The 21,817-nt window shown below is 37.3% G+C and overlaps 2 protein-coding genes across 2 annotated transcripts; both read right to left on the bottom strand.

Annotated features, from left to right (window-relative positions):
- Positions 1-213: 213 nt before the first annotated feature.
- Positions 214-3,122, bottom strand: LOC103957279 (vicilin Jug r 6.0101-like). The gene is made up of 4 exons (XM_048586957.1): positions 2,317-3,122; positions 1,772-2,028; positions 1,365-1,683; positions 214-961 (listed from the first exon to the last, which is right to left on the bottom strand). The coding sequence occupies exons 1-4, from the start codon at positions 2,834-2,836 to the stop codon at positions 501-503; spliced, it is 1,557 nt and encodes a 518-aa protein (XP_048442914.1). The 5' UTR covers positions 2,837-3,122; the 3' UTR covers positions 214-500.
- Positions 3,123-4,264: 1,142 nt separating this feature from the next.
- Positions 4,265-6,445, bottom strand: LOC103957213 (50S ribosomal protein L24). Its single transcript, XM_018649860.2, has 6 exons — positions 6,303-6,445; positions 5,845-5,927; positions 5,663-5,758; positions 4,950-5,053; positions 4,732-4,868; positions 4,265-4,622 (listed from the first exon to the last, which is right to left on the bottom strand). The coding sequence occupies exons 2-6, from the start codon at positions 5,902-5,904 to the stop codon at positions 4,540-4,542; spliced, it is 480 nt and encodes a 159-aa protein (XP_018505376.2). The 5' UTR covers positions 5,905-5,927; positions 6,303-6,445; the 3' UTR covers positions 4,265-4,539.
- Between the last annotated feature and the right edge of the window lie 15,372 nt (positions 6,446-21,817).

A 21,817-nucleotide genomic window follows, 5' to 3' on the forward strand; every position in this document is an offset into this window, starting at 1 on the left:
GCTAAGCACACAATGGTATCACTGGCCAAGTTCTCAGTTCGCTTAACTGAAAAACTGCGAAAAAATAGTAGCTGCTGCCAGCACTATCGTTAGGATGCAACGAGAATAAAGTCAAGTGTATCCTTCACTACTTAATAATTGAGCTATCGATGAACGGATCTTCTAATTTTGTTGTGCAATATTCTACACTAAATTAATAGAACGCAAAACAAATGAAAACAAAACATACTCTCATCCCTTGCTCTTATTTAAGATCACAACCCGAAATTTACAACATTTAGTTGGCATACAAGTCCTGACCTCTTACTTAAGGTTACAAGCCAACATTTACATTAGTTGACAGCGTTATAATATACATATAGGTACCACAGAAGTCCTGATCTCTTATTCAAGGTTACAACCCAACATTTACATTAGTTCACCGCGTTATACTATATATATCGGTACCCCAAAACTCCAACATCCTCCTCCTTAGGGCTTCTCACAAAACCTCAGAACTTTCATGCATAAACCCAGCCGTGCTGAGGCTGCTCATTTGGTCCTTCGAAAAACAACTCATCTTTCTGGTTGTTGAAAATACTCTCCACCTCGCTCGCTGGCACGTTAAACGACAGCTCCTTGGCTTGCCTATCGAACTGGCTCACCACATTGTTCTTCCCTACCAGTGGAAACCTAATGTTGTCTCGAGCATTGACTTCGAAGCAGAGGAGTTGGAGGTTATTGTTCCTTGAGGCAATGATTGTGACAGGATGGCCGGCGGGGGCAACAAACACCGCTCCGCGCCTCAAGTCTCCGCTCATCTTTTGGTAAGTTGGGCTGCTCTTTTGTCTCTGTTGTGACCTTCCACTGTGCTGGCGTTGTTTGCCAACATGCGGGCATGCCATCTCAAAGTGGCCTTCACCATCTAGCACAACTGATATCTTTGTAGCCCTTGAGTTGAAAAATGGACTTCCATAGCACCCTGTATCACAACAAAAACGGAGAATTCATTGGTTACTCATTTTTAAGCTACGTAGGATTTGTGTGAATTGGATTGGTAAAATTTAAAAAGAAATACGAACATGTCGCTCTTCTGAATTCAAGAGTTCAGTGAAATCACTGTCTGCAACATATCTAAGTAGATACTTTTGCGAAATCACATTTTGACACGCATACGCAAAATTAAGTCATTAGACACGAAAAGATGAGTTTACAAGCTTATATGAAAGAAGCAAGTCCACACTTAATAAGAAAAGTCAATCACTAAAAACGTGAAAGGATCGATGATTTATAAACTTATGTAAAGAAGTCATCAAAAACATGAAAGGATGAATTTATGCATGTGTCCAACAATGGTTTGTGAAAACATGATTTGCAGCTCGAACCAGCATTTTTTTCATATGTTCTTACCCTGGTGATGTTAGCAAAGGAGACGAGGAGGTCAAACTCCTGAAGCTGCTTGAAGTCTTTGAAATCAGCTTCAAAGAGACGGCCAAACTTGTTTTCTTGGGAAGCATGCTTCTTAAAAAGATTGAATGAATCTTTTGAAGATGATTCACCGCCATGGAAAGGCAGCGGCCAAATGCCTTCACTGCCGCCATGACCATGCTGCTGGCTCATTCTCTGTACTTGTTCTTTGGAGGCCCTTATGATGCTGCCTCGCCTCTGCTGCCCAAATAGTCTATCCAACTTATTCCTATCCGTCTGTTTAATTAGAAGCACAAACATATTTAACCCGCCATATTAGTAAAAACGCACAAATATTCAACAGAATGGAATTGAAATATGTTACCTTAAAAGCGGCTTGGAGAACTTCGGGGCTGAATGCTTTGAAAAAGGATTCGGGGTCTTGGCCGCCGGCCGAGTGAAACGCCTCGTATTCTCCGGGGGTAGAGACTGTTTTGAGAAGTTCGACAATATGGAGCCCTTCATTCTCGTCTCTGTTGAGTATATAAAATGGGGTGCCTGCCGGAATCCTAAAGAGATCTCCACGTTCAAGATTGTGGCTCTCTTTCTTCTCCTCCTTCACCACAGTGATTGTTGGCCGACCTTTATTCACATAAAACGAGAAAAAATGGATTATTTAGGACCCAAAAAGTGAAAACTTTGTGGTTGTGGTATTAACGTCTTAATGAGTTAATAAGCGTACACATAATACATCTTATTATGTAGGACTGAAATCAGCACCACATAGATTATAGTTTCAATAAATATATAACAGTATATTACGTACTATCAATAAATATATATAGTCATGTTATATATTATGATTAGACGTGATTCCAGTGCCACACAATAATTAAAATAATTAGGACAATTACTAAACAAGTGACTTGCCTTGGAAAACAAATAGGACACAATCGGCATCAAGATGAGTTGGAGCAACGAATGCATGAGGTTCCGTGACAAGAAACCCGACTCGAAAATTCTCAATCCCACGCAGAAGATCAGACCTTTCGTTGAATTTCTGCAGAACCTGAACCCTACCTTCCTCAGTTTGAACCCTCGTCTCGAAATGCTGGTCTTCGAAGAAGTAAGGATTCTCGTCTCCTTCTTCTTCTTGTTGTTGCCCTTGCCCCTCGAACTCCTCTCTCTCACGTATGTAAAAACTTCCTCCTTCCCCTCCTCCTCCTTCCCACCTCCCCCGCTGCTCCTCCTGCTCGCTCTTCTGCTTGATGTAGTCCTCGCACTTCCTCTCGCACTGTTTCTTCTGCCACTCCTCAAACCCTCGCTGGTGTTTGCACTGGTGCTTACACTGCTTCAGCTCCGGATCTTCCAAAGCCACAGCAACAAAAGCACTCAGAAAAAAAGCAGACAGCAGCAAGCAAACCACAAGTACCCTACCTTTCAAATCCATAACTCTATACGAATATATCTCAGATTTTTGCTTAGTTTTTCTGATGGAGGTGATGAACGCAAGAAAACTATAAATATGGAGAGATTATGGGATAAGGAAGTAGGATCGAAGCCATGCATGACGACGAGTGTCCAGTGTCCGTGTTACGTGTCGATTGATGGATCAATCCAGAGCTCCAATGGAGTATATATATTTCGATATGCCTTCTAAGCTTTTGTAGCGTCAGGTTTTGGTTCTGGATTTGCTTTGGATTGCTTTGTCCTGTAGTACTTTAATTATTTCGGAAGTAGAAAAAGTTGGGGGATTTTTTTTCTGGCGAGTTTTATCGGCATGCAAAAGGATGCGTCTGCTGTGTTTCTTGTGCAGCGCTCGCCATGTCCATGTGAATCACATGGCAGGAGCCCGTACGGACATGTAAGGTTCTAGCTAACAAACAAATTTATCCATTGACTTCCTCAATTTATTTTCGTTTTTAAATTTATTTTCTTGTCACATTTTCTCACTAGTATCTTGCAAATTTTCGTTTTGAATTATAACGTAGATATTGATTTGAATTTCGGTTCAAAATAATTCACATCATAATATTTTTTTATTATAACTTCGTCATCAAGTTAATGTTATTTCTTCACTTTTATGATGGAGGTTTTTTTTCACTCTTAGTTGAAAGGCTAATCGAGTCAGAGTATGTCAGTTTATCAGGATTGTTATATTCTGATATGGGTTTCACCGTATCCCGAGCACGACTCCGTCATAACATAATATTGTTCGCTTTGGGTCCTGCCCGAGCACGACTCCGTCATAACATAATATTGTTCGCTTTGGGTCCTGACCATGCCCTCACAGTTTTCTTTATGGGAACTCAAACGAGAAATTTCTAGTGGGTCATCCATCTTAGGAATGTTCTCGTCCGAACTTGCTTAACTTCAGAGTTCCGATGGAATCCGAAGCCAGTGAGCTCCTAAAAAGCCTTGTGCTATATGGAGATGGGCATGTACATATAAGGCATAGAGGATCTATTCCCCTGAGCGATGTGGGATCTAACAGGAGTGCCCGTTAGCTGCGATGTGCTTCTCAACAGTCATGTTGATTCTAAGTTACATATGCTGCTTCTCAACTGGCAGTGGTAGCAAAGAGTTTGGGCGAGTGTGAAGCCATGGCTAATGGGTTAACGTATAAATAACAAGCTTTTTTGTTTTCGGGTTTAATTTCTAACAGATTCTACTACAATGGTTTATTTAATTTTTTTTACCGCAGAAACTATCTTTTGACTACTCTAACACCACGATGACCAATTATCCAATTAGGCATGACCCAAGCACCTTTCCGATTGTTTGCCAAACATATGTAGAAACGTTTTGTGTTATCTTGAAAAAATGTATCCACTGTTAGAGATCCATGTATTTGTATGGCTATCTGAAATGGTCCATATGCAAGAATAAGTTCATCTGAGATTTTAAGTAAATTAACGGCCTTAAACCTGAGAAATCCTATAGCAATCAAGCCGTTTCGTTTGTCCAATGTTACCAACGAAATAACAAAATGTAGGCACATATTCAGTACAAGAAATTCTTAAACCATTTTCACCAAACATACGAGAACTAATATGCTCCCATTTCTTTCGGGTTTTGATCACAAATGGTCTCATTTCTTTCTGCTACAATCATCCATCCAAGCTTCAGAATGATAGTAGGAGACTAATTATCTCAAAGTTCAGGCATTCCCTTCCCCGTCTTAGCGTCATATGTCTTCTCCAACACGACATCCATCGGAGTGTCCTTGGGGCCAGCTGCAACCAAAGTTTATTTTTGATTATCAGCAGAAAACATGGCGAACTGAGATATTTGTTATATAAGTAGCAACAAAAGAATATAGATCTCAGGACTTGAGATAAGTACCAACAGTAGGTCTTGGAGTAGTCCTTATTTTCAAGATCTCAGGACGAGGGATTATAGATCCCGATGCGCCTAATCCTCTAGATACTCGAACTTTTGTTCCATCCTCAAGATATCTCACACCGACCTTAACAGGCCTCCTGCAGGATGAAAATTTTGATCACCACACTGAAAGTGAAACAAAGGAAAAAAACATAATGCGAAGATGAGTGCATCCATACCCTGTCACCGGATCAACAACTTGCACATTTGAGGCATGGAGAGGCGCTTCGACAGTGAAAATCCCACCTTCATGACCTTGGCCTTGCTTGATATGTTTCTTTACCTGCAATGACAGAGTAATTGTTCAGCAGCAACCAAAATCCAGATAACTCATTGGAACCGAATAAACAAAAGCCTTGAGCATTGAAAGAAATTAGATTGAAACGATAAGAATTGGATAGAAAAAAAGCCTTGAATATCATATACTACATTATTCTCGTCTGCATGGTATCCTTCAGACCCCAATGATTTTTTCAACACAATGGGACACATTGCATAGGCATTGCACAAGACAGCGAATTTCACTACTAAGATGACCCTTAGAAGAGCTTCCAACCGTCAAAGATACTTTTAATAAATAAGCATACTGTCCACAGACTACCAACCACATTACACTGGCCAATTCCACTTGCTCAATGGTAGGCGTGAGAAAAGTGCATAACCCCAAAAACATGGTCGAACATTTTTGTTGCGATAATCATAGAGATCATCTACAATCTCAATCCGATTGGAGTGACCAGAACAGAACGGATCCATAACAAGTTTTCTCACGAAGAAAAATGCTATAATATTGAATGAAACAGTATATAAAGTTGCTCAAAGAATTGCAAGACAAAATCAGATAAACCAAAACAGTATTACCAAATTACATATCATAGGGCTAGACTAATACCAGATTTTTGCCTTCCACGATGACACGATTCTGAGAGCGAATGACTCGCTTGATGACACCCGTCTCGCCCTTGTCTTTGCCTCTTGTTATCATCACCTGCACATGAGAATAGAAAATTGTTAATTAATAAATAATAGATAAAGAAAGAGGGACAGAGAAAATGATATAGATTTCCCCCTCACATTATCTCCTCTGAGAATCTTCCAGTGCCTAATGAGTTTCTCAGCTGCTTTCCAACCCATTTCGAGTTAAACCCAGATATCTCCTGCAGAAGCCAACAACAAACATTACAACCAAAATTTTTGGTATTTCAAAGGCAGATTAAGATCACACTCACATCAAATGATCAAATCACATAGCATACGAAACAACCTCATTTCCTAATCAGCAAGTGGGTTAATCTAATTTTTCCTGATAAATACAATTTTCATAAAAAATATTGGATTTAAAAGTAAAGAAGCGAACAACCCAATTGCCAAACGAGTTCCAACTTGTCAAAACTCTTTGAGACATTTCGTCAAGCACCTGGTGGTCATGCTATGCTTAACGAGAAATTACAAGAAAAAATAAAGGTACTAACCAACCATTACACGAGAAACAATAAGCTCAACCAAGTACAGGAAAACCCGAAATTACTCACAGTTAACTCGGCGTCCCTACGAACTGTGGATTTCGCCCAGAAAAGCTCGCCCGGCAGAAGAAAAAAAGAACACGACGAAGTTCAGAGTTGGGAAAGGCTTTAGGGGAAGAGAGAAGAAAACGATTTCTATGGTTTTATGATTTCTTTGGGCTTCAGGTTGGGCCCATCTTCCATTTATTGACTACAGGCCCAAGAAAAATTACTAACAGGAGTGGTTTGTAATTTTGGCATGAATTTGGTGGAATTTGTTTAGAGGTGGAGTCAAATTAGAATTTTGAAGTATTTAAAAAGATTTTAAAATTATGGGATAGTTAATCGGATTTTAAGAGACATTCAGCCAAAATGATTCTCAAATACATGAGACATACCACGAATGTGACATCCCACATCGCTAAGGGGAGTGATCATTATATGTATATTCTCATCCCTACCAAGCACGAGGCCTTTTGGAGCTCACTGGCTTCGGGTTCCATGGGAACTCTGAAGTTAAGCGAGAAGGGGGCTAGAGCAATCCCATGATGGGTGACCTACTGGGAAGTTACTCGTTAGTTCCCAAAAACAAAACCGTGAGGATGTGCTAGGGGCCCAAAGCGGACAATATCGTGCTACGGTGGAGTCGGGCCCGGGAAGTGGTCTCGCCCGGCCCGGGATGTGAAATTTGGTATCAGAGCCTAACCCTGGCAGTGGTATGTTGACGAGGACGTCGGGCCCCTAAGAGGGTGGATTGTGAAATCCCACATCGCCCAGGGGAGTGATCCTTATATGTATATTCTCATCCCTACCTAGCACGAGACCTTTTGGGAGCTCACTGGCTTCGGGTTCTATGGGAACTCCGAAGTTAAGCGAGAAGGGGGATAGAGCAATCCCATGATGAATGACCCACTGGGAAGTTGCTCGTGAGTTCCCAAAAACAAAACCGTGAGGGTGTGCTGGGGGACCAAAGCGGACAATATCGTGCTACGGTGGAGTCGGGTCCGGGAAGTGGTCCCGCCCAGGCCGGGATGTGAAATTTGGTATCAGAGCCTAACTCTGGCAGTGGTATGCCGACGAGGACGTCGGGCCCCTAAGGAGGGGTGGATTGTGACATCCCACATCGCCTAGGGGAGTGATCCTTATATGTATATTCCCATCCCTACCTAGCACGAGGCTTTTTGGGAGCTCACTGGCTTCGAGTTCCATGGGAACTCCGAAGTTAAACGAGAAGAGGGCTAGAGCAATCCCATGATGGGTGACCCACTGGGAAGTTGCTCATGAGTTCCCAAAAACAAAACCGTGAGGGTGTGCTGGGGCCCCAAAGCGGACAATATCGTGTTACGGTGGAGTCGGGCCTGGGAAGTGGTCCCGCCCGGGCCGGGATGTGACAACGAAACTCAATTTCTACATTTTATATTATCACTATCTTCTACTTCTTGCTTTTCCAATTAACCAATTACCTCCAACAAATATAATGTATTCAGAAGTAGATGTGATAGGACCAATCTAATCTGCATATGTATAACCTTCAACATCCAAATGATCATTCTTTGAAACACCAAACCATTACGAGGAACTAACTTCAAATCTCTCTCAATATGACCCACAATATTCGTGTGAGAATCACTAGGCAAAAGTACATGAATTGTCTCTCTACACTAGATCAAGATATAAACTTAGTCGGTGATTCTGCTCAATCGAATGCTATCAATTGGTTTGCAAACCAACATACCAGTTTCAACCAATAAATCAAGTACATATATACATATATATTTTTTTTTTGACAAGAAAATACCAGTTTTAAACTAATCCATATAACTTAGTCAATGATTCTGCTAAATCAGAGTAACAATAAGTTTGCAAACCAACATACCAATCTCAACCGATAAATCAAGTGCATATTATTATTATTTTTTTTTATAAACAGGAAAATACCATGAAGCAACCTCAATTCCAAAATATTTTCTCACCCAATTCCTTCAATTCATGCTTAGAAGCTAGATACCTTTAAGGGCAGTATTGTAATTCCTCATTATCATCACCAGTTACCACCATATCCATCAACTTAGATAATCGATTTAGTTAACTTATCCTTTCGCCGCTTCAAAAACAAAATATATACAAAGACTTCCGAATTTTACACACAACACCTTTCTTGGAAGCTATATCAATGGTAGGTGGAAGATCAGTATACTTTCTCCATGAGATCATTACAGAGGAAGACATTTATAACATCCATTTATAGCAAAGGCTAATTCAGATAGCAACTAGGGACAAAATCACCAGCGTATGATACCATACCATGAATGACTATTGCACCAGGAGCAAATATAGAGAGAATTGAAAAGAAAGATTCATCACAGCGGAGTCTAGCAGTGATCATTTTTATAATTTACCATTTATCTAGCAATTTTCTGTGCTTCACCGATTCTTTATATAATCATGTAGAACTTTTGCAATCCAAATCTGATTGCAATGTGGCAAAATATCCGGACTCTTAAGAATTGTTTCCTCATCTAGGTAAATATTGAGGATGTAAACGTTGACCTTTGTATTTACTAATAATTTTCTCTAATTGGCAAAAAAAAAAATTGTAAAAAAAAAAAAAAAAAAAAATCAGATTAATATCTAAATAAAGTATATGTAGACTGATGCCAGATTGTGCCTTCTACTATTACACGATTCTGATAACGTTCTAGGATTATTACTACAAATACGTTACTTGAGAGGATTCGTTGTATACTTATATCTAATTCCATATTAATTTTTTAAATCTACACACATTTGAAGCCTATAAATACAAGGATATAAAAATGACATCACACGTCTAGAGTTATTTGTAAGATTTTCACCTTCTACAAAATATATTTTGCTTTCTCTGAAATTTTAATTGTAAAGTTGAGATGGCAAAAAACGTGTCCCTCCTCGGTTTTTTTATCATTTTTGTTGTTCTTGGTTCAAGTAATTGATCTCCTTATTGTGACATCTCACATCGCCCAGGGGAGTGATCCTTATATGTATTTCCCCATCCCTACCTAGCACGAGGCCTTTTGGGAGCTCACTAGCTTCGGGTTCCGTAGGAACTCCGAAGTTAAGCGAGAAAGGGGCTAGAGCAATCCCATGATGGGTGACCCACTGGGAAGTTGCTCGTGAGTTCCCAAAAACAAAACCGTGAGGGAATGGTAAGCCCAAAGCGGACAATATCGTGCTACGGTGGTAGAGTGGGCCCGGGAAGTGATCCGCCCTGGGCCGGGATGTGACAATTGGCATCAGAGCCTAACCCTGGTAGCGTGTGTGCCAACGAGGACGTCGGGCCCCTAAGGGGGGTGGATTATGACATCCCACATCGCCCAGGGGAGTGATCCTTAAATGTATATTCACATCTCTACCTAGCGCGAGGCCTTTTGGGAGCTCACTGGCTTCGGGTTTCATAGGAACTCCGAAGTTAAGCGAGAAAGAGGCTAGAGCAATCCCATGATGGGTGACCCACTGGGAAGTTGCTCGTGAGTTCCCAAAAACAAAACCGTGAGGGAATGGTAAGCCCAAAGCGGACAATATCGTGCTACGGTAGTGGAGTGGGCCCGGGAAGTGGTCCCGCCCGAGCTGAGATGTGACAAATTGGTATCAGAGCCAATCCTTGGCCGGAAATGTGCCGACGAGGACGTCGGGCCACTAAGGGGGGTGGATTGTGACATCCCACATCGCCCAGGGGAGTGATCCTTAAATGTATATTCTCATCCTTACCTAGCACGAGGCCTTTTGGGAGCTCACTGGCTTCAGGTTCCGTAGGAACTCCGAAGTTAAGCGAGAAGGGGGCTAGAGCAATCCCATGATGGGTGACCCACTAGGAAGTTGTTCGTGAGTTCCCAAAAACAAAACCGTGAGGGAATGGTAAGCCCAAAGCGGACAATATCGTGCTACGGTGGTGGAGCGGGCCAGGGAAGTGGTTCCGTCCCGGGCCGGGATGTGACACTTATAGCCTTTTTTGATTAACTATTATATGTAAATTGATTTTTGATCAATTTCTCTCAAACTTTGAGTTATCAAACTATGCATGTCATAAAACTAAATAAGATTAAAAATAAACTAAAATTTCAACAAACGTTGTTGCATCATTTCTTAAATGCATTAAGTTTTATTTTGCAAGTGGTGGATAGGGCATTTTTCTCAATCCACTGCCTCCGGTTTTTAAAATTTTCCGTCTCTTAATTTAGTAATATTATTTGTAATCAAAAGAATAAGTTTTATTTGAATGCTTAACTGTGATTTGTGTAGCTTCCGATACGGTGGCGATGAGACTTATGGATACCAATATTGGTGGTGGCTTCTGCACGTCGGTGGAATTAGATGTGCCGTGTGCAAATGCAGGGCAGGACAAACCATGCTTAGATAGATGTACCTCCAAATTTCCTGGATCCAATGGTAACAAAGTCCAGTCACGGTGTGGATATGTCCGTGGGCAAGGTATTGGAGTGTTGAGATGCACGTGCACGCATCCTTGCTAAATTGCTCATGCTATTATTCTCAGTCGTGTGTCTCTACATCGATTATTAATATTAATAAGAACAGAAATAAAACTAAATATTTTTTTGTTATTATGTATCCTCATTGTACGATAAATCTTGATTGTTATTGATGTATTAAAAAAATATTGATGGGATTATTTACTTCCACTCATAAATAGAGAAAAAATACTATTATATGGATTCATTCAAAGTTGTCTCTTGTTGATTCTAAGTTTAAACCCATAACGTATATGATTATGAATGTGAAACAAATAAAAATAAATACCTATTTAAGATGCTTTCTTGAATCACTACAAGACAAGGATTGTACAACAAATAAAAATAAATCAAGTATATAATTTCTTTTTTTTTTTGACAAGAAAATACCAACCAATAAATCAAGTGCATATTTTTTTTTTTCTAAACGAGGAAATACCATGTTTGGTTTAAGCAATCTCAATTCCAAGAAAATATTTTAAGTACTCACCCTATTCCTTCAATTCAAACTTAGAAGCTAGATACCTTTAAGAACAGTACTGTAATTCCTCATTTTCATCATTAGTTACTACGTATCCATCAACTTAGATAATCAATGCAGTTAACTTTTCCTTTCGTCTCTTCAAAAACAAAATATATACAAAGACTTCCGAATTTTACACACACCACCTTTCTTGGAAGCTATATCAGTGGTAGGTGGAAGATCCATATGCTTTCTGCTTGAGATCACACTACAGAGGAAGACATTTTTAACATCCATTTAGAGCAAAGGCCAATTCGGATAGCGACAAACGAAATCACCGGCGTATTACTATTTATGTAGCAATATTCAGTGCTTGACCGTTTCTTTATATAATCATGTAGAACTTTTGCAATACAAATCTGATTGCAATTCAGCAAAATATGCGGACTCTTAAGAATTGTTTCCTCATCTAGAGTAACTATTGAGGATGTAACGTTGATCTTTGTATTTAGTAATAATTTTCTGTAGTTTGAAAAAAGAAAAAACAATTGTAAAAAAATTCAGGATGATGGGTATTTAAGTCGTGCGGGGAATATGGAAACCACTGAGCATGTTCTAAGGGATTGCCCCATGGCAGCGGCTGTACGGTTTTCAAGTTTAGGTTTGAGAGTGCAGGAATTTAGAAGGATGACATGCGGGATTGGTTGATTCAGTTGGTACAAAGTTCTTCCTCGCATACTTTTGATATGTGTCTCGTCCTTATTTGGACACTTTGGAGGACAAGAAATGACTGGGTTTGGAATGGAACTCAACTACAACCAAGGGAGGTTGGAATTCGTGCAGAAGGTTGGTTATTAGAATACAAGAAGTCCCATGCCGCGTCAAAATTGCATTTCAACCAACCGTCGTCAGGTTTATTCCATCGATGCTTGGTTCGATCAATTTTCTTCACTTGCGGTGAGTGCCACTTCTTATATTCTAATAACCAACATTCTGCACGAATTCCAAGGGAGGTTGGAATCCGTGCAGAAGGTTGGTTATTAGAATATAAGAAGTGGCACTCACCGCAAGTGAAGAAAATTGATCGAACCAAGCATCGATGGAATAAACCTGATGACGGTTGGTTTAAATGCAATTTTGACGCGGCATGGGACGAAAGGTCTAAGCGGGGAGGTGTGGGAGTGGTAATCAGGAGCAGCGGGGGAGCTTTCACTGCTGCATTGTCGAGACCAGTAAGGGCAGCGACGTCGGCACTGCATATGGAGCTTCTTGCTGCGCGTGGTGCAGTTTTGTTTTTCTAGCAGTTCTGTCCAAGAGGGACGAAGGTGGTCTTCGAAGGAGATTCAATTCTTACTATTGCAGCTATGAATAATCAAGGAAATCAGATTGAGGATTGTTCTTCTCTGGGGCCTTTGATTAACGATCTCCGTGAGTTCCTTACCGTTATTCCCCAGAAGAAACTAAGTCATATTAGAAGGGAGGCCAATCAGGTGGCGCACCGTCTTGCTCGCGTGGGGATTGGTTCAAGCCAAGAGTTAATTTGGCACGGGGAGCCCCCAGGTTTTATCATGGATGCTCTTTTAGAAGACATGTCTGCTTGATTGAATTTTACTTAGCTATGTGAGGATAGAAAACTATTAGTTGATTGTTAGGTGTGTAACGCTCTTTTTACTTTCGATTGGGTTGAAAGTCTCGGCAAGATTTTTATCGAGATCCATGGATGCACCGCTATCTTTCTATTTGTATGCTTCTTTTCATTTTAATGAATATCATACTTTTTCTTAAAAAAGAAAAAGAAAATCAGATTAATATCTAATAAAGTAATCAGATTAATATCTAATAAAGTATAGACTGATACCAGATTTTGCCTTCTACTATTAATTACACGATTCTGATAACATTCTAGGACTACTACTTGAGAATTGAGAGGATGCGTTCGGATACTTATTTCCAATTCTATGTATGTGGAGCAATGCCCTAGCTAATTAATACCATATTAATTGTTTAAATCTCCACACGTTTCAATTAAAGCTATAAATACAATGATACAAAAATGACAATTACACGTCTAGATTTTTCCTTCTCTGAAATATATTTCGCTTTCTCTAAAACTTAATTGTAAAGTTGAAATCAATGGCATAGCCACCCACAAGGCTAAGGTGGGCTGTAGCCCAGGGAGGTTTTCTGTAAGGGTAGTGCTATCCATACACTCATTTTTACTTCTTACACACCTCTCTTAATTGCCGGTTGTTCGGATCGAATGAATTGAAGATGATCACTAACAAAATATTAATAAGGCTATGTTGGAAGTAAAATGGGTTTGTGAATAGATCTATTCTTTTGTAAACTCATGCTTATAGCCTACTCAATTTCAATACAAATTATTATTTAATGTATATTTAGTAGAAGAGAGGTAGTAAATAATACGTTTTCTGCTAAAAATTATAAATTAGTTATATCTCTAGTCCCCCTTTATTCTATTCTTTAAAGACAAAGACCATTTATCCTATGTAATTTAGCTTTATGTGCTTCTTACTCAAGAAAAGATTAATAAAGTTCTTTAAATACACAATCAAATCCCTATCTCCACAATTCTTGACTTTCCGTTGCAATTTTCCAATGAATGTCACCTTTGGCACGTTCTTAATCTCTTTATTTACTTATTCTTGATTTAATTAGTAGGTTAATTATTTATATGATCCTTGAATTTATTGGTTAGGATTATGATTTTGAGAATAAGTTATATTATATTGTTGTTCTTTTATATTGATTATTATATAATTTTATATAAGCAAAAAAATAAACATTTAATTTTATGGTACTATTTTCAGCTAGCCCACCCAAGAAAAAAATCCCGGCTCCGCCCTTGGTTGAAATGGCCAAAAATTTGTCCCTCCTCAGTCTTTTAATGGGTTAATTATAATAACACTCCATGAAGTTTATCGAGTTTTCACAAAACTCTCTCACGTATAAGACATTACACTAACACCACCTCAGGTTTTAATTCACTTTCACATAACCCATTCAATCAATATTCTGCTAATAAATTGACAACTTTACCCTTATAACTATTTAATTAAATAATAAAGAAATATATTAGAAAAATAAAATATTAAAAATAAATAAATTAAACATAAAAAAATAAATTTAAAACTTCTAAACTAGGGCTACTGCGTCTACCAATCGAGCAAGCCTTTTGCCTTAGATCGCATCCATGTCTTCCAAGCAAGGTGGAATAGCAAAGCCCTTGGAGGGACCCGAGGCTGAGAAGGAGTATGACGAGTCTGATTTGGCCAATCTTTAGAAGGAAAAAGATGAGGAAAAGGCACTGAAGGAGCTAGGGAGGGTTTAGGGATGAAGGTGGCGATGGTGGGACGGCGGGAGGAAAAACTGTGGGTCGTGGAGCTGGGGAGGGTTTAGGGTTTTCTTTCATTTTTCTTTCAATTTCTTAAGTTTTTAATTTTTTTTTAATGTTGAATTTATTTATTTTTAATATTTTTTTTCCAATATGTTTTTTTATTATTTAATTAATTAGCTATAAAGGTAAAGTTGTCAATTTATTAGCAGAATGTTGACTGAAGGGGTTCTATGAAAGTAAATTAAAATGTGAAGGGGTGTTAGTGTAATGTCTCATACGTGAGGGGGTTTTGTGAAAACTCGATAAACCTCAGAGGGTGTTAGTGTAATTAACCCATCTTTTAATCATTATTGTTGTTCTTGGTTCAGGTAATTGATCTCCTTATAGCCGTTTTTTGTTGACTATTATACGCAAATTGATTGTTGATCAATTTCTCTCATACTTGAGTTATCAAACGATGTATTTGATAGACCTCAATGAGATTAAAAATAAGCTAAAATTTCAACAAACGTCGTTGCATCATTTCTTAAATGCATTATGTTTTATTTTGCAAGCAGTGGATAGGGCATTTTTCTCAATCTATTGCCCCCGATTTATAAAAAATTTTGTCTCTTAATTTAGTAATATCATTTGTAATGAAAAGAATAAGTATTATTTGAATGCTTAACTGTGATTTGTGTAGCTTCCGATACGGTGGCGATGAGACTTATGGATATCAATATTGGTAATGGCTTCTGCACGTCGGTGGAATTAGATGTGCCGTGTGCAAATGCAGGGCAGGACAAACCATGCTTAGATAGATGTACCTCCAAATTTCCTGGATCCAATGGTAACAAAGTCCAGTCACAGTGTGGATATGTCCCTGGGCAAGGTATTGGAGTGTTGAGATGCACGTGCACTCATCGTTGCTAAATTGCTCATGCAATTCTTCTCAGTCGTGTGTCTCTTCATGGATTATTAATATTAATGAGAAGGACAGAAATAAAACTAAGTGTTTTTATGATTCAAACAATAGCGTTTTTTTGGTCCTTCTGTATCCTCCTTGCAGGATAAAGTTTAATTGTTGTTGCTGTATTCTTCTTGTGGACTTTTATGATATAAGCAATATTCTCCTTTTTCGCTTTGATGTATTAGAAAAAATTGATGGGATTATTTACGTCTATTCGTAAATGGAGAAAAATTACTATTATATGGATTCAACGTCTCTTGTTGATTCTAAGTTTAAGCTGAGAACATATATGCTTTGTCGAATCACTAGAAGACAAGGATAGTACAACAAATAGGTAAACAACTATTCAAAGCCAAATGTGAAAATCATGAACAAAGACGTATTCATAATTAAAAGACATACTGTTTGAATGAGTAATGCTAAGGAGACTAAATTAGCAAATCAGATGAGATGTCATCCATAGAAAATGAGCATGTTTATCAATGATTAAGTAATAATCCAATCACCAACTTCCATGCATGTCATTTAGTTTATAAAATTTAGTCTACAAATTTAATTTCCCTAGCATTACTCATGTTTGAATATCGAGGATTTGACAGTACTCGCTCTCGCGCTTACGCAGAGCCGTAGAGTGGGTAAAACAACACCACTCCACCCTTTGCCATTTGAAGTTGCTTTGTCATAGCACTCTCCTCCATCCATCTTCTTAGGTCACTTTTTCATCTGCAGCGGTGGTCATCCAAATTAGCGAAAAGATCAAATTGAAACACAACTTGTGAGTTTTTCTCCTGTAAATTAAGAGTTTCCTTGTTCTGGTCTTAATTGTGGTTGTTGATATGTATGGATGCTGGAAAGTGTGAATCCATGGGTGCTGGAAAGTGTGTATTTCGGTTTAAGTAGGTAAATTCATGCATGCCAATAATATGTTTGATTAATACCCAAGAGAGCTAGAGCGTAATTTGTTTTATGAAATTGTTGAGGATGTGGACTGTGCTGAACTTCATTTTTTTTTCACGATTTGTGCTGAACCTTAATTGTACCAGTAAACAACCAAATGGTAATGGTGTTTTATTAAGTTCTGTTATTGATATTGATAAGGTTCTTAAATTTAGTTAAACCATACCATTGTTTGATATACCGATTAACAAGTAAATGGGATTACCTTTTGGACATAAGATGATGAACTATGAATGGTTTATTTCCATCTTAGGATACGTAGACAGTCTAATCTAAAAGTTAAATACAGCAAAAAATAAAAGCAATTTAATTGGTACTACGCAAGCCAACTCATAATTTTAGTCATGCCCCAAATTTTTTTTTTTTTTGGGGGGGTGTAACTACTCATCTTCAAGACAAACTTCTACTCAAACAAACTTCAGCGTAGAACACTCGTGCAGTGAGCCTCAACAAAAGAACATTAAAAAAAACACGTGAGACAAAACTTTGGAATAGGAAAAAAGAATGTTGCACGTGTCGCACCCCGAACTCGAGATCAGTAGAAAATTCAATCTAGAACGCATAAAAAATTAAATAGAACAAAAAAAACTTAAAGGGATGAAAAATTAATTAAATTCTTCTTATAAAAATAACTCATAATTATTCACAAGGCTAACACAAATAAATAAAGTAAAACTCTAGCCTCACATCTAATACGATCTCATCCCGCTTACCCCTCTTGACTATCTAGTTTGTAAGCCTGCATAACAATAGAGAGGTGAGCTTCTACTGCTCAATAGGGACATAAAACACAAAACTCAATTAAAACATATAGTCAGTCCTGGAGATTAATGACAATGCATAAATGCAATGCGACTTAACATCCTTTATCAACCCGTTAATATGTATAATAAAACACGGGACATGCACATCACATACCATGCATTATACCTCTGCAGTGGTGGTTCATATATTTTATTATACAAACAAAACCCTGTATCCCAAATTCTCATTTTGTTAGTCATCTTGTCTAACTCTTTGTCACTAGTCTCGAATAAAACTATGTGCACTTTGGGCTAACATGAAAAATGGTACCTACTCAGAGTTAAACTCACAAAAGATCCTTTCCAATTACCTTATTTTTAGAAATCCTTTCTCAACACCGAAGTTTTAACCACATCTCAGACAATGATAAATAATCTCAACTCATCTTTCACATATATGATAGTATATTCCCAACGAATAACATCCTAATACTAATTTCTTAATCAATAACAAATAAACACCTGACTAAAACAGTAATCTAATTAGCACATACATCCATATTAATCACCAATAACATGAGCAATGTACACTACATGAAATTTAATAAAATAAAACTCCATATAGGGCACTAATATATAACAGCAAAAGGCCTTATGGTCTCTAATTTAATATATTCAAGCAAAAGGCCTTACGTTTTAATTCATTTTCACATCACCCTTCAGTCAAAAATTCGCTAATAAATCGACAATTTTACTCTTATAACTAATTACTTAAACAATAAGGGTAAAGTTATCAATTTATAAGCATAATGTAATTAGTCTTAAATGTGAGGGAGTTTTGTGAAAACTCGATAAATCTCAAGGGTTGTTAGTGTAATTAACTCTTTCTTAAAACTATATATTTAACACGAAGTAAACATTAACCATAGTAGAAAGTAATTAATTGTGCTTGTTAGATATTTCCTTATACCCTATGCAACAATAATACAATATACATTGCGTTTAGACCTTTTACTTACCAATTAATAATATGGAATATACTTGTTATGATATCTATGTACGTCAAATAATATTGTTTTCAGGCATAATATTTCCTAATAACCTATAAAATACATTGCATGAGGATCTGTTAATATAGTAAATTTTCATTTCGTATCTAGGTCTAGAAATATTGTGTACTATCATCCTTCTCTGTATAAAGCCTACCCTTCCTTTTAACTCTATAAATACAAGGTAATAGGAACCACGAGAACAATCCCATCACTATTCGTAGGTTTTCTCTACTTCACTAAAATACTCATAGTAAAATTAGGATGGCTAAAGCAACGTCACTGCTCAACTTTTTTCTCATCATCGTTCTTCTTGGTTCAGGTAATTAATCTCTCGACATTTTGTTACAGTTATTAACATTGTATAATACTAGTAGTTTACATACAAGAATCTATTAACAACGACTTATTTACGCTGGTATAGTAGTCATGGTGTAATTTTAATATTTTTTGTTGTAAATTACCTTCATAATGCTTGACCAATTGTCATTTGTGCAGCTACATCCATTATCATCTCTGCAGCTGCTGATGGGTGCATAGTTAAGACCCTGGAAGATTACCAATGCCCGAATGAAGGTTTCGATCCACAATGCGACTTGTTATGTAAGCAACGGCTAGATCCCAGAAGTAGGTCAGAATGCGATAGGGAAACTGGCGGGAAAACTAACATATGGTGCACCTGCTTGCTTGATTGTTAGGTGCATTTATTTCTCTATTGTATTATATCTCTCCATGGAATATCAATAAGGAAGAGAAATAATAAAAGAATAAGGAAAACTAATAAAAAAAGCTTGAAAACTTTGAGTTTTAATGATAAGGACAAAATAAAAGGTAAAATAAATAGTACCATAATTGACTTTTAGTGTAAAAATATGGTTTTTCGTTAAAGTGAACAGTACCATGAACTTTTCGTTAAAACTCCCAAAAGAATATGCAAGGTATTAATAGTTTCTGGTTCAAAATTTCATCTTTGCTTCCAAGGTTTTGAGTTTTGAACATCCCCGCCTCCAGTATTGATTCAGAAAAAGAATATGTCTTGCATGTATTCAGCAACAAATAAAATTTAATTATTTGCCTTGTTAACCAATTTTCACCTTTTGCACATCTTTTTTAATTTTGGGTCATTGATTTTTCTTTAATTCGTTAATTCAATGGCTAGAAAATAAAACCGGTGGGTAGAATTTGAACAAAAGGTGCATAAATTATTTTTTTAATATACGGGTCCGTTAATTAAACTTGTCATGTATTCATGAAAGCCAACGACATCTTTCCTTCTCAAAAGAATTTTCTTGCTAAACAAAACATCAGAAGTCTGGTAACCCTACAATCAGATAGTTGGGTGCGAGAACCGAGCAGCATAAATAATTCGCAATACTATCATTGAAACTAATAATCCATGAAACTCATGGATTTAATTTATTTAATTCATTTGATGAAGAGAGGAGTTAGTTAGGTTGTTGTGTAATCTGTTAAATAGATGATTTGTGCAGTTGTAAGGCTGTTAAGCCAAGCTGTGCTAATATATAGAGTATATGTGAACGATTGTAACGACTTCTTGATTAAGAGAAATATACAGATTTTTCTTCCTCTTGATTCAACTTCTCTCTTCCTCACCGAGAGTCTGTTTCTTGGTTAACAATGGCTTACTGCAATATTACTGTTTATATGCTCAACACTCCCTTGCTATTCTTTAATCCCAAAATTTGAAACAAGTAAATTGCTAGCGGGGGATCAAAATCGGAGTTTTGTAAATTGCGAGAGGGCTATGTTGCCATTAGTTTAAATCTAAACGTACATTCAGCTTAGTAAAATAAAAAAATAAAAAAATAAAAAATAAAAAAACCTCGAAAGTGTTTGAGTTAGCAAGTGGCGGATCCAGGATTTTAACATAGGGTGATCCAAATATAAAAGCTCCAAAAAAAAAAAAAAAAAAAAAAAGAAGACGAAAATATCATTGAACAAATAAATGGCAAACTACAATTTTTCATTCATAATCTTTGTGCTAAACAAGTTAGAAATACTAAATTTTCATTCCTCGTGTAGAGTAGTTGTTCTTTACATTGCAAAGATAATGAAAAGAACTATTATTATGCTCATGAGTAGTTGTTCTTTACATTACATAGATAATGAAAAGAACTTTTGTTATGCTTAGATTTCTCGAAAGTAAATAGGAAATTAAGATCAAATCTCATTATTGAATTGAGAAGTAGCTACAAACAACAGCAAAAAATATGCACGAAAACGGTTTTTTTTTTTCTATAAAAAAACCCTCTTATGTACGTTCGTAATTGATCACATTCCTTCAATAAGAAAAGAAAATATTTTTGTAACCAAAAGAAACTTGCTGCTAATACTAAGAAAAACTTTCAGACTATTTTTCTAACAGCTTGCTGCAAGTTTCTCCTTACCATTGGTAGAAGTTTATTCCGATAACAAAAACACTTTCTTTTCTTATTGTTTGAATGAAATTGATTACAAACGTACATACACATCTCTTTTATAGAGATTTTACAAGACAACATAAAACATAGGTGTCCAAAAGTCTTTACTTTCACACACACATTTAGACTTTTACTCCCAAACTTTATTCTTTTACATAGTATCACAATATCACGTGAAGGTTTTTTTTTAAATTTTTTTTAATGACTTGATTTTTGGTAAAGTGAATTTAATTGAAAGAATTTCACAATTCTATAAAAGATGGTGAGTGCTGGTGCTCCATCATAATAGGATGTTCTTTTTATTTATTTTTTAATGGTGAGTGCAAATATACGATGAGTAAAAAGATAAAACAAAGAGGTGGGCATAGTATCATCCTAAAAAAGTTATACTTATATTAGAAATTTGGTTTATTATTTTAATTTCTGGGCCAGGTGGGGCGGCCTCATTGGCCACCAATTGCAAAAGAAGTCAAAAGGTCTTACATCGAAACACGCCATACCTCCTGTTATTATCTTACTTTTGTCATTATTGAAACCACGTCCTATTTCATGAATTTCAGTATTAATGAGTGCGCCAGGTGGAGCAGCCTCATTGGAGATTGATTACAAACAGAGACGAGAGGTTGCTTTGCATCGACTTCTTCTTTGGAACAAGGAGGCTCCTCCGCCATGGCTGTTGTTCTTCTCCACCACTGCCCTGACTTGAAAGATCCTCAAGCTATTTATCTGAGCTTCCAGGTGGTCCTAGGACCACCCTAGTCCCTTAATAGATCCGTCCCGCCGTCGGTGCGGTTCGTGGAGTTCGACAAGAATAATTCAAACATTTGAGCGGATTTGTTCAGATACTGATTTCTATTTATACCTCTTTTACCCCTATAAATACGACACTCCATGAATCACGATGTTAAGTATAGAGCTATTTGTAAGACTTTCTCCTACTGTAAGATGGCCAAATCACTGTCATTTTTTAGCTTTCTGATCATCCTTGTTCTTCCTGGTTTAGTTTATCTTTTAAATGCCATATTGCAAGTACCAAACAATTAGTCCGTAGGACTAACTAGCTGATAACGTACGTTTTTA

The sequence above is a fragment of a genome, unplaced genomic scaffold (assembly GCF_019419815.1).
Source record: "Pyrus x bretschneideri cultivar Hongxiangsu unplaced genomic scaffold, Pyrus_bretschneideri_v1 Contig25, whole genome shotgun sequence".
NCBI lineage: Eukaryota > Viridiplantae > Streptophyta > Magnoliopsida > Rosales > Rosaceae > Pyrus > Pyrus x bretschneideri.

Coding starts and splice junctions, on each gene's coding strand:
- LOC103957279 (XM_048586957.1), bottom strand. CDS start 2,836: ATGGATTTGAAAGGTAGGGTACTTGTGGTTTGCTTGCTGCTGTCTGCT. Junction 2,029..2,316: donor TGTCCTATTTGTTTTCCAAG/GCAAGTCACTTG, acceptor ATGTGAATAAAG/GTCGGCCAACAATCACTGTG. Junction 1,684..1,771: donor TTCTCCAAGCCGCTTTTAAG/GTAACATATTTC, acceptor CTAATTAAACAG/ACGGATAGGAATAAGTTGGA.
- LOC103957213 (XM_018649860.2), bottom strand. CDS start 5,904: ATGGGTTGGAAAGCAGCTGAGAAACTCATTAGGCACTGGAAGATTCTC. Junction 5,054..5,662: donor TCGTGGAAGGCAAAAATCTG/GTATTAGTCTAG, acceptor CTGTCATTGCAG/GTAAAGAAACATATCAAGCA. Junction 4,623..4,731: donor TACTCCAAGACCTACTGTTG/GTACTTATCTCA, acceptor CTTTGGTTGCAG/CTGGCCCCAAGGACACTCCG.